Genomic DNA, 13,029 nt, shown 5'->3' on the forward strand with positions numbered 1-13,029 from the left:
CCCCAGACCTCATTTATGGTCAGTTTTAGAGATTCAAGTAAGACGTCGATTTCCACCGTCTCTAAAAGAGTTGGAGGGTATTCTAACTTAAGAATGGCTTAAAATTCCTTCGGAAACAATTCACAAGTTGTATGAATCAATACCTCGGAGAATTGAGGCTGTAATTGCCGCAAAAGGCGGACCTACACCATATTAAATTATATTTGGTTGATTTTTTAAGGTGTTTCCATTATTTTGTCCAACCCCTGTATATTTTAGTAGATTGGTCTTTGTCTTTGCAGTTTTGTAATCTGACAGCCACTCTCATCCTGTTATGAAGAAAATGTGCATAAAGCGTGTGATAACTTCTGCACTAAGCTAATGTCATGGTTCACACCGGACACACAGAGGGGTTTAAGATGGCTTTGTCTTTATAAAGAAGAGGCAGTGGCTAATGGTCTAATGTGTTCAATTTATAAACCAGAGATAAGTTAACGTCATTGAGTTGATGGACCGTTAGCTTAATGGATTTCCTGTAGTCTTTGTATGTAAACATGTTTATATTGGAAAGTATCGCTGTAGTTTCTTATGTGTCAACTTTTCCTTTTGTCATTCTGGAAATGCCTTGAAATTCCTGTAACTGTAACTCTTCTGTCTTTGCTTTTCTCTAGCTTTCATTGGCTCACACTAATTCACTCATTTGGTCATATTAAACGAGCTTCTGCTTTTTATGCAGTTTGGTACATTTTTCATTAATGAAAGTCCCACCCAGTGTCTGCCACACTAATTCATTCAGTCCACAGCTGTACCCACCTACAACTCAGAAACTGAGCAGCATGTGTTCATCTGTCTTCTAAGCAAATGACATAGAACATGATAATAGATGTTTTTTTTTTATGGACATTGGGAGTTTATATGGAGTTTTTCTATAGAAATTTATTGACAAATGTTGTTGGGGCAATGGATCAAGTTGGTGAAGCAAATAAAAAGGCAATATGCAACAAAATCATGTGGTTGTGCAGGACATACAACCAGATATGAATGTTCATGTTATGGTGGACTGATCCGCTAACACATAACACATCCTCAAATATGGAGCATGTTGACTGTGTCATGCTGATTTTCAAAGTGATTTAGATAAATGTGTTGATGATCAATTGATAAATTCAAGGGAGTAGGTTTGATTTTGAAATTGGTGGGGACACGAAAGTGCTCCAAGGCAGCACTCCGGAAAGTTGATATTTTTTTGCATTGACAATCATAATTTCACATCATGTCGAGCTGATCAAACAAGCAAACAATCATAGTCAGAAGAAAAATTCAGTAACTGACATGTTTATAATGCATACCTGAATATCTAAGGACAATACAAGAATTGAATGCATTTTGCGGTATTATTCTTATGATTAACATATCCATTATTATTTAACCTCACCTGTGAATTTTGAGCCTCTCCTCCTCTACCCCCTGCTGCCTCTCTACTGTCTGTCACCTGACAAAAATATGTTGATGCATGACATATGAACAGATTAGGGAAACAGTGATCATAGAGTTTGATGGTACAGTTACTGCCTAAGCAAAAAAGGTTTTTAGTTCCAATTATTACATGTAATTTATTACCCCAAAATATGGACAAAATCACATTTAGAATCTGAGGTTTTATTGTATTTTCCCCACAAATTTTCTTTATGTGTGTTTTTTAAACAGTTGCTCTTCCATAGAAATGCATTAAATAATAAGTAAAGTAGATTTTAAAAAGTGTTTCTGTTTGGCATTAAATAGTGTCTTTTATTCAATATCTGTCTTGAGCCTCTGCAGTTCTGTACCCCTGAAGTAACTTACACTTTGACTCCTAAAGAAGTGTCTTCTGACCAGATTTCTTTTCTTTGACATCCTTTACATCCTAATTACCGAGCACACACACACGGGCACGGATGCAAATAAACACATGTACAAATGTCAATGTAAATGACACCACTGATATTCAAATCCGTCTAGGTAACGTGACCCAGGCAGAACAAATGCCAAACGTATTGAAAACTTACGTTAGCGGTCCAACTAGCAGGTTCCTTTTACAAGTAGATGGAGTGACAGCGGGGACGGCCAATCACATGTATGTTAGCAAAACCAAAGAGCCAATCGGAGAGCGACATTTACGTTAGCGGTGGGACTTCAGGCAGAAACCAACTATTAACCCTTTGTGTGCCATAATCATTGACTAAACACTGCGGACAGCGGTTGTATTGATAGTGACTACACAGTAGTGGCTGGATATTGGTAGGGACGTGTCCCTAGCGTCCTTACGGAATTCTATGCCCCTGGATGAATTTGTGTCAGCTATACCAATGAGCTCATTGCATTAGCTGTATCTTACAATATATGCTGAATCTTCGCTTTTGCACAGGGCTGTGGCAAATATCTGGGATGCAACTGTGCAAACTACGCTTTAGGTGGCTAATATACAGTTTGTTGGTATTATTAGCTCAATTTGAGCAACATCTCTGAATAGATCCTTGAAGAGGTGATGATTTAAAGGCAGATTGCTAATTTAAGACAGTCAGATTGGCTAGTGTTACTTATTCTACCTGTCATATGATTCCTACATTTTGAGAGAAGTGGTCTTGACAAATGATGAAATAAAATCTCAAGTTTTCTTTGTGAGAAGATCATATAAAAATACATTTATTTCAAGACACAATTGACCTTCAAAACAAAGTCTTAGTTTCATGCGCAAGTATTCCAACAGGACCAAAACCATCTTTGATGTACTATGTATTTCCTAACTGGGTTTCTCTTCTCTCTTGCAGCTTCCTCTTGGTCTTCTCCTGCCTCATCCTCTCAGTGTTTGCCACCATCAGAGAGTTCAAAAACAGCTCAGAGAGTGCCTTGTACATCCTGGTAGGTATAGTTATTTGTTCCCCTCTCGCGCTTCTTGTACATTCAATAACTAATTGAAGCATTTTCATTTGTTTGATAGGAAATTGTGACCATCGTGGTTTTTGGAGTGGAGTACATTGTAAGGATATGGGCTGCTGGCTGCTGCTGTCGATACAGAGGATGGAGAGGGAGGCTCAAATTTGCCAGGAAACCTTTCTGCGTCATAGGTGAGAAAACAGTGTGTTTATCTGGCTGTCACTTCTCTCACCTTGCTTTCTCAGATGAATATAACACAGATAAGTAGTGTCATATTTCCAAAGTGCTGTTTTCAGGCTGAAACTTAACTGGTGCAAGCGGACGGAGATCACATAACAAAGTAACACATTGTACACAGTAAAGTGTTGTTAATTGAGGTTGATTTGATCAAGGATATGTGCACTTCTCTTTGTGTTGCGTTTGCCTCCAGACATCATGGTGCTGATCGCCTCAGTGTCTGTGCTGGCAGCAGGATCTCAAGGCAACGTGTTTGCCACCTCGGCCATCAGGAGTCTGAGATTCCTGCAGATCCTGCGTATGCTGCGTATGGACCGTCGTGGAGGCACCTGGAAGCTGCTGGGATCTGTAGTATATGCTCACAGCAAGGTGATCGTACTGTGGGGAAGTGGGGAGAGAAAGCTTTTAGCTGTGGTTCAGCTACTGTGCAAGACTTATTGAGATCAGCTAATCATTTTTTTCCAAAATATATGCTCATGGTTTTGTAGACGCACAATCAAATATCTAGACCACATATCCACGCTTTCTTTTATTGCTTTGCTAGCACCAGAGAAAATGTTTGCTGAGCCCATTATTACTGTGAATAGAGAAAAAAAATCAGATGAACAGTGTCTGGGGAGAACTTGTTTTGCTGGAACCTTTTGCATGTGCAGCAGCATCCTCACACACTTTAAGAAAGATCCTCTGTAACAGAGATAATATACTGTCAGCTGTACTCATGGTATGGAACAGTACAGTTTGAAAAATCAATAAATGCTGTATATGTAAAATTACCATACAGCAATTTTTTGGTTTGTTTTGTTTTTACGTCCTTTAGATGAAATTTGTGTTGCTAGATCTCATCAGATTGTGTTGCTGAGACAGAGACCGGTCTCACTCAAAGTCAGTTTCTCCTGTCTTGCAAATTTGAGATTAAATTAAATCTGGTGACTACCCAACCACCCTCATTATGGAAAAGTGATGCTGCTCTTCCAAGCCTCTGGTTGAACGATAAATTAGAGCTGTAAAGAAGTGTCTGATGGAAACAGCATTGGTTATTACAGCTGTCAATCAATTTAACCCCCCAGCCAAAACTCCCCATCATGGGGTAGATTTACCACTACCCAAAAACAGTCAGAAGTCAAAGTCAGAAGTAGATGCAGAAGTCTGTAAGACCATTAAAATATGCTGAAAGGTCAGTTTTTTTTTCCAGTAATTCCAAAAACTGAAGCATTGGTGAGCGAAGGTCCATTGTCATGGCCCCCTCAGCTCAAAAACAGCCACAGTATGCCTTCACGGTGTCAGTCTCTTTTCACAGTGCATGCTGAGTTTGCTGAGGAAGGAAAATCTCGAAGTGCTCGCATTGAAACCAGTTAAAACAGGTCCCTCTTAGAACACCTCGTGACACCCCAAATGTTTTACAGCCAATAATGAACCAGCATTTAACTTTGGCAAGTGTCATGTCGATACTTTCAGCCATTATTTCAAGACTCAAAATGCCCTAAGAAGTAAGTATAAGATAGTATAAATCAACTTGTGCCTTTTCAAGTTAAAGAAAACACATCCTCAAAACTAAATGACAATTTAAGTCGCTTGCCAATAACTCAAACCAACCTGTAAGTATAAACATTGCAGAAACAAAACAACATAGATACGTTTAAACAAAAAAACTACTGCATCACCTTTGCCTATAGGCTGATATTCAGGTTTGATCAGGTTTTGGCATAAAAACTGCTTCTTTATACGGTAGGAAGGCATCACACTTTGCCTGGCAAAAAAAGTCCTCGCCTGGATTTAATTCAGGTCCGTCCATTGGATAATTACTGCAGTGATGAATATGTTTCAGCAGCAATAAGTTCTTTAACGCTGATGCAGTGAGTAGCTTCTCATTTCTTACACAACCATCAGTTTGATAGACAAAGCCAGGATTCATCAGGTTCATCAATTTATGAAAGAGTGGTTCAGGGATGATGACACATCATTTACACATGGATTGTCCACTAGAGTCCAGACCTGAGGCCCACTGAGAACCTTTGGGATGTGACAAGACTTTACACAGCAGTCTGTTTTAGTTAGTCTGAGAAAAATGAATGCATGAATAAATGTTATGATAATTATTGTGATATTATGTGACATAAATAATACCACAGTGAATGTGTCCTGTAATCAAATCTAAAGACGGTCCAAATAAATATTGTGTCTGACTTGTTTTGGCCAGTCTGTGTAGTGAGGTCATGCTCAGGCCCAGAGTCGTTCCACAAAGTTCCAGAATAAAAAAACCCTCTAGGTCTGGTTAGAAACGGGACACTGGGATATCAGGACATGTTTGTTATTCATTTTAGCCAGCATTAAATAAAATGTTAGAACTCTTTTATGTTATTGTGAGAAGTGTGAAAATATCCAACTATTTTTGGTTCATTATGAAACTGTTGCTGTTACAGAAGAGAAATGCAAACACCCACAGACTAAACACAGGGAAGACATTATATTAACGCAGCATCACTCTATACTGTTAGAAATGTATACTGATATAAACAGTTTTTATCTATACTGTTATAAACTGTAATGTCTCATTTCATTTCTTGTTTGACAATGCAATACATTGATCCACCTTAGCTGAACTGTAAGGTCCATCAGATACATCCGCTGTCCATGGACAGTATTTATGTCACAGTGACCTTCACCTCTGGCCTCCAAACTCTTTTCAATTCATCTTTGATTCTCAATTAATGTGAAAGGATTCTGTCCGACCATTTGTGAAATATTGTATTTATATAATGGGGACTGACCAACCAATGGAAAAATCTTCTTATGGAAATATACTGTGTTTACATCAAGAATGTCGATATACCAACCAGCCCAAGTTCTACTCTAGAAAAATCTAAAACACAAAAAATAAAATTATATACAATAAATTTGAACTCATAATAAAAAACAATGATGAATTAGAAACTGAACCTGAGTCATCCGATTTTGAGCTAAAGTTCTGCAGTCCTTTGTTTTTCAACGTGCTTCTTCAGTGACACATGACTTCTAGTTGAAACTTTTCCAAGTAATCCTGTCAGAATGACGAAAAAAATTTCCCTCACTTCATTTTTAATGAGCTTTAAAATAGAATTTCCTGCTCACACTAACAAGCTGTGGAAAATTTCCTACTGTTTTTGTGTGTCATGTTGCGAGAATGAGAGACGGTGGGTGGGTTATGAGTGCGGCGTCGGGGGAAATAAAGATATTTATGAAGTTCTATGAGCCACAGAGGGCATGTGACTGACATAATAATGTCAAATATTATTATAGAATGGACAATTTTACCAATTCACAAAGGTTACATCAGTGCTTTCTGGGGGATGCAGGGTGACACTTTATTACTTTAGGGTCGCTGATGCTTATTGTGTTGGTTCTCCCTGTAGGAGCTCATTACAGCCTGGTACATCGGCTTCCTCTGCCTCATCCTGGCTTCATTCCTGGTCTACTCTGTGGAGAAGGAGGAAAATAAGGAATTTGAAACGTATGCAGATGCACTTTGGTGGGGGCTGGTAAGACAAAAAAAAACAAACAAAGCAATTAAAACATTTAGTCTGTTCAGTCACTGTTTGTCTATGTCTATAAAATCTCTCTGTACACTGACTGTATAGTGTTAAAAAAAAAAAAAAACAATATGCTGCTTCTTGACCTCACTGAGGCACAGGATTGGACCCCTATTTAATGTTTGGGGAAATTACCAAAAATAGTCCAATAAAGGGTTAAAGACCCAAAACTCCTTTTGTGTCGACTTCCAAATTTCCGAATGTTTTTTTTTTGTCTAAACCTAATCTTAATTAAGTTATTTATCCCCATTTATTATAATATTATCCTCTTCATTTTGCATTTTTCAGTGTAAATCAGGTATTTTCTTATATTTGATTTGATGATCACGTAGATGTTCATAAAAGCTCAGAGTAAATTTAAAGATTATTATATCAAGAGAGAAAAAACTGAAGAAAAAGTGACTTTTAAAGCAAAACATATACTTAAATAACCATATAAACAAGCATCTCCAACTACTGTCATTTATCACACTGAATGGATTTTACTGGTGAATCAATGTTTTAGAAGATGACAGTGTTTCCACGTCCACTATGGAGCCTCTGAATGTCCAAATGGGTCATATCTGATGACCATGAAAAGATGACAAACTGCATTTTACACCAATTATTTACATGTGTTGATAGGATTAGTGGATCAACAGGTATTAAACATTTTAGATCAGTCGGTGCTTTTGGTTCCTGGCGGTTGTTGTTTTTCAGTCTTTATGAGTTAAATCAGGGGTGGGCAATCCTGGTCCTCGAGGGTCAATATCCTGCGTATTTTAGATGTTTCCCTCTTCCAACACACCTGGTTTACATGATCAGCCTATCACCAAGCTCTGCAGAAGCCTGATAATGACCTTCAGGTGTGCTGGAAGAGGGAAACATCTAAAACATGCAGGATACCAGCCCTCAAGGACCAGGATTACCCAACCCTGAGTTAAATGAAGCATTAATTCTAATTTATCCTTTCACCAGATCACTCTCACCACTATTGGTTATGGAGATAAGGTTCCCAAGACCTGGAATGGTCGCTTGCTGGCAGCCACATTCAGCATGATAGGAGTGGCCTTCTTTGCACTTCCTGCGGTAAGTTTAAACTTATCAGGACTAATGAGCACATGCGGCAATGTTGGTCGCTGGAAACAATTAATTATTGGAAACTGCAATGACAATAAAGTTCCTTATGTCCTTGCCTATGTCATCCATCTTGTTCTGATCAAGTCCCATAAAGTAACCGTATGACACTTATGAACCTAAAACTGACAAATACTCTAGCGTCTACTGAGTGAACATTATCAGAACATTTGTCAGGAGACTTTTTCTCAGTAATCATGTAAAAACAACCTTCAAAACTACATGTAAAGTCATGAAATGGCCCTAAACACAACACAAATCAACTCCAGCCTGAAAATTGTAGGACTTATAAGGATTTTGTAATTATTGTATTGTGGTATTTTATACAATTAAACCTCAAAAACATCTAATTAAAACTGTGGTATCCTTTGGCTACCACAGTTTTAATACACAGGTGTTTACTTTAAAAAAAAAAAAAAAAAAAAGGAAAGAAAGAAAGAAAGAAAGAAAGAAAGAAAGAAAGAAAGAAAGAAAGAAAGAAAAAGTAGGAACAGGCTCTTCTTTTGTACAACACAGTAGACATTTTTTGAACTAAAGCACAAGTGGAGTAACCATAACGTTTGCATCTGAACAATTAAAAAGAATGCAGTCATCCTTAATATGAAGATATGCTTTGCTGTACTTTATACTGCATTACAAAGCTCATCCCCATGAGGATATTTCAGTCTTTTATGATCCAGCTTTGGTCACTATTAAGTACTCTAGTCAAGAAAGTGCTCTAAGTGAGTCATTTTCTTACATTACGTTGTCCTCTGTGGTACTTAGATAGTATCAATAAGATGAAAGCTTCCTTTGAATACACAAAATCTCCATTTACACTCAGAAAGCTCTCATCCCAAGATGTTGTAATTCCAGTCACTAATGTTTTTGTCAGTTTCTGGTGAATGTTCAATGCCTCACCTGAGATTTGAGGATGTCGGAGTCAGCAGCTAAGTGCTGCTCAGTCTATCATACATACAAAACTGTGGAGTGCTGGATCAGCAGTCAGTTAGTGTGAAGCGGTCTTTTTTTTTTTTTTTTTTTTTTTTTTTTACCACATTGACTTTTAAAGGTATGGTGAAAATCAGCGTTTTTTTCTCTAACCTGGAGGCTTTGAAGACAAGAAAATCTGTGATATTACAGTTTACCTGGATGTTTTATAGGACTGTACCCTTGTTTACACAGGGCATCCTGGGTTCTGGATTTGCCCTCAAAGTCCAAGAGCAACATAGGCAAAAACATTTTGAGAAGAGGCGTAACCCTGCAGCAGGCCTCATTCAGGTATCCTTCTAATATTTTACACTCAGAGAAAGAGAGAGAGAGAGATCATCTGTCTTTTGGGCTCGTGACAATTGTTAACAGGTCATTTTATTGAATTTCTCCATGCAGGCTGCTTGGAGGTTTTATGCTACCAACCTTTCCCGCACAGATCTGCTGTGCACTTGGGATTTTTATGAGCAGACTGTAGCTGTTCCAATGTACAGGTAAGTGATCGCACCAGCTAAATATTGCTGTGCATTTCCAATAAATACCTGTTCACATTCGCTATCACATTCTGCCACCTCTCCTGATTTTGGGAAGCCAAGTGGAAAACTGAACCAACAGAAAAATCCTCTTTTTATTGTATTCCAAACTCGGTTATTGAATCAGATGCTACTGTCTCTTATGAACCACATGCCAATGTGACTGTTCACGTTTCACTTTAATAAGGGTAATTTTACAGTGGATGAGGTTGCTGTATTGGCAGGGACACTAACACTCTTCTGAAATGTTTTTCAAAAGATGAGCACTGCCAGGAGGTACTTTGTAAAATTAGCCACTTATTTTGCTTTCCATCCTTGTGAATCAGCAAGTGTAAGCTGCTGTACTTGCCTTTCACAACACAGGTTTCTGTCTTTTTATGCTTCTCCAAGAAAACCACTTCTCATCTTCTCTATTTGGAAATGGCCTAGTATTCAGTTTAATTCCAATTTTAATTTGGTGAAAAGGTCATGACTACAGAAAAGACAACTGCCAATTTAATGGAATTTATGTGAAAGGACCCAAAGGCAAGAATTAGCCTTTCAGCACTGAGTTAGTGAACCGTGTCTTGATAAAAATAATGAAAAGCTCATTTGTCCATCTGCAGACTTATTCCACCCCTGAACCAGCTGGACCTGCTGAGGAATCTGAAGGGCAAATCTTTCAGGTACAAACATGACATTGTTGATGATTTAAAAGCATGATGTCAAATTGGTCATGATGGAGTCGTGTTCATGACAATCAGTGAGTGATGCAAATGTGGAATAGAACCCCTTGTAGACTATTGTCAGAAATTCACCTCAATATTCCACTGTTTTTGTAATGAGGTGCTGTTCAACACTCTTTGTGAACGTACAAATTGTTACATGTTTATCTATGATCCCTGACGATCAGTTTCAACAGCCTGTTTCTGTAATGGTGTTTTTAATTTCATTACATTCTACTGATTTATGAAAGATTTTTGTTTTGTTTGGATTGTTGACTGGATCAATAGTAGCATGAATAAAATCCTCTATATACTTTAGATTGGAAATTTTGTTTAATCATTTTTATGGCAATCATGACAATTATGCCTGATGTCACTACTTTGTATCATAGTGTAATGTATGTGACATATTCAAATGAACAATCTCCTCTTAATTTAGCATCTGCTGGACAGCAACCCAAATCTTTTTTTTTTTTATATATATAACTGTAAATAAATTTAGGCATTAAGGGGTCAAAACTCCACACTTTTATTGGAGCAATAGTTTAAAAAAAAAAACATCTTCAAAAACCATATAATTTAAATATCAAGCCTCTGGTTGGTGGTTTAAATAGTCATTAATGTAAAAATGCATGTCTACTAAACAGATGTCTTTAAATGATGTAATGCTCTTCACATTTCCAGTTGAGTTTAGTGCTTCTGTGTTAAATCATATCTTCTCTGTTCACAGGAAGGAGTCTCAGACAGAAACCTCTCCCAGGTCTGTAATCTGATTGGTTTTTATTTCTCTTTGGCTCCACTTTGGCTTCTTTTCAACTCTGCTGTTAGCTGCTGCTGAGGCACTCTTCTTGGGGGAGTGTATGTTCAGTCTATCAGGATGCGTGTGTTTGTGTGTTTATGTCTTGAGGTTAATTGAAAATCCAGTCGTAAGCATGTGCTGAAAGTGTGTCAGTGTGCCTGATGTGGATGTGGCGATGTGTGAAGTGCCTCCTTCAAGAACGGTCATGCTGCATTTGCTCACATGGTGCTCAAAGATCAGCTCACTTTGGCCACACTCCCAACTCGCATCTTTATTAAATATTCACCAATAAGCTGTTCTTTGATACTCTAGCCTTTAGCATCACCCCGGGGAAAAGCGATTGTGGGCACTTAAAGCTTTGCTTGACTTTTGTCACACTGTTTTTGATAATAGAAACAAGTGAAATTGTTGACAATCTGGTAACACTTTATCATGACTTAGTCCTTTACAGACCTAACATATTATGGATCTCCATAGTTATGGTATTGAAAAAACATCACTAAAATATATTTACACACAGGTCTTTGACAGTTTTTTGAGAGTTAGATAAAAAAAAAAAAACTATTGAAATCACTCATGTCTGCGCATTTAAAGACTTCATCAACATTTCTCCAATAGAGTGCTGCAGGTTACATTTGTCAGCCAGCCCTGATATTAGCACCAAAAAGTGAATTGAATTTTTCCGTTTGCTTTGCAGTTCTGTGACATACATTTATAAAATGTGTGTGTGAAAATGATTACTAATTTTTGAAGAATGTATTTATATTTATAATCAAGTAAAGACGTCAGATCATAAATGAACTAAAACTCAGTCATGTGACTGCAACATCAGCACCACTAAACCTCTGACTTACAACATGGTTTCATGTGCTCAGTGTACCTCCTCTACAAAAAGCCTTCCTCTTGAGGAGATTTTGTGGTCACCATGATGTTTCAACCCAGAATATGTAGAATATCTGGATGAAAATATCTAAAAACAGCTACAGCCCATTCCTATATATTATATTGACTTACGTACTTACAACACATGCTTCCAAGGATGTTCAACATTAGCATTTAATGTTACTTGTAGCTGTTTCACCACAATCCAAATGGAATGCTATGAGTATGTCACTAAACATGATGTGAGTGAACCTGTGAGCTGTTACTACTGTTGTGAGCTGTTACTAAGATACTCCATATTGAAATGCTTCTTCATAAATGGCTATTTTCAGTCACACAGTGCATAAGATCAAGGATTTTAATGTGAAATGAAATAATGAAACTGGTGTACAGTGGTACCTTGACTTATGAGTGCACCAACATATGAGTTTTCCGAGTTATGAGCCAACGTAGATTTTTTGCTTTGAATTGTGAGTCAAAATCTGAGTTACGAGCAAGCTTCAAATATGCCAAAGCTAGTTGTTGTAGCCAAAAAAAAAGAAAAATGTTGGAGGACAGCTCATAGGTATTCTGTAGGGTGGTCCAGCAATCATGGTAAAAAATAAAGTTTCAGATAACCTCAGTTAGAACCCTGCATTAGGTTTTGGCATTCAAAAGATGATTTAGGAAAAAATTTGGAAGAAAAAGGAGATGTTTTACAGGTTGCACAAAGCCTCTACATCAGAGCATGGTTTGAAGCCCCATCACCAGTGAAAGCCCCTGCAAATGATTTGGCATTCCTTAAAAAGCTGCCACAGTATGAAAATTCAGTTGTCAAGAAAGCAGCCTTAACAGTTTTCGGTTGACATCTTTGGTACTTGAGTGAAGAATTGGTTGGCCTGGCATTCTTCGACTCCAGTGTGACACAAGAGCAGAAGCAGCTGATGGTTCACAACATTATGGAAAATGAAGGTTCTTTCGGTTCCACTAAAGTGTTGTGATGCCCTTAATCAAGCAGATTATGAAGGGAAGCAGATCAATGATTTTGTCACCACCAGCACCATGCGTTTCTTTGAAACTTTGGATCTGCCACAAACATTCTTAAGAATTCCTCCAGAAGACTGCACTGATGATGAAGACTTTCAGAAGGCTGCTAAAACTGTGCATTCCAGAAAAGTTGTCAATGATGTTGCTGAAAGAGAGATGAAGCTTATTCAAGACTTCAACTGTAGCCAAACGAAAAATGAAGATCACAAACAGTGCTTGCTCCAAGTTGTCAAAGAACACAGGAACATTTTTTTGTAATTTCAATAAAGCAACAGTGGCTGCTGGACTTTCTAAGTAACATTTTT

General features: G+C 37.7%; 1 protein-coding gene across 4 annotated transcripts in view; it reads left to right on the plus strand.

Annotated features, from left to right (window-relative positions):
- The window catches only part of kcnq2a (potassium voltage-gated channel, KQT-like subfamily, member 2a), a 48,244-nt gene that overhangs the window by 20,275 nt on the left and 14,940 nt on the right, over positions 1-13,029 (plus strand). For all 4 annotated transcript variants that reach the window (XM_030139481.1, XM_030139482.1, XM_030139483.1 and 1 more), the window contains exons 2-10: positions 2,787-2,877; positions 2,957-3,083; positions 3,323-3,498; positions 6,519-6,644; positions 7,653-7,763; positions 8,976-9,071; positions 9,180-9,274; positions 9,919-9,978; positions 10,748-10,777. In XM_030139481.1, coding sequence (XP_029995341.1) covers positions 2,787-2,877; positions 2,957-3,083; positions 3,323-3,498; positions 6,519-6,644; positions 7,653-7,763; positions 8,976-9,071; positions 9,180-9,274; positions 9,919-9,978; positions 10,748-10,777 — 912 coding nt within the window. The remainder of the gene's footprint in view (positions 1-2,786; positions 2,878-2,956; positions 3,084-3,322; positions 3,499-6,518; positions 6,645-7,652; positions 7,764-8,975; positions 9,072-9,179; positions 9,275-9,918; positions 9,979-10,747; positions 10,778-13,029) is intronic.

This window comes from Sphaeramia orbicularis, chromosome 7, assembly GCF_902148855.1.
Source record: "Sphaeramia orbicularis chromosome 7, fSphaOr1.1, whole genome shotgun sequence".
NCBI lineage: Eukaryota > Metazoa > Chordata > Actinopteri > Kurtiformes > Apogonidae > Sphaeramia > Sphaeramia orbicularis.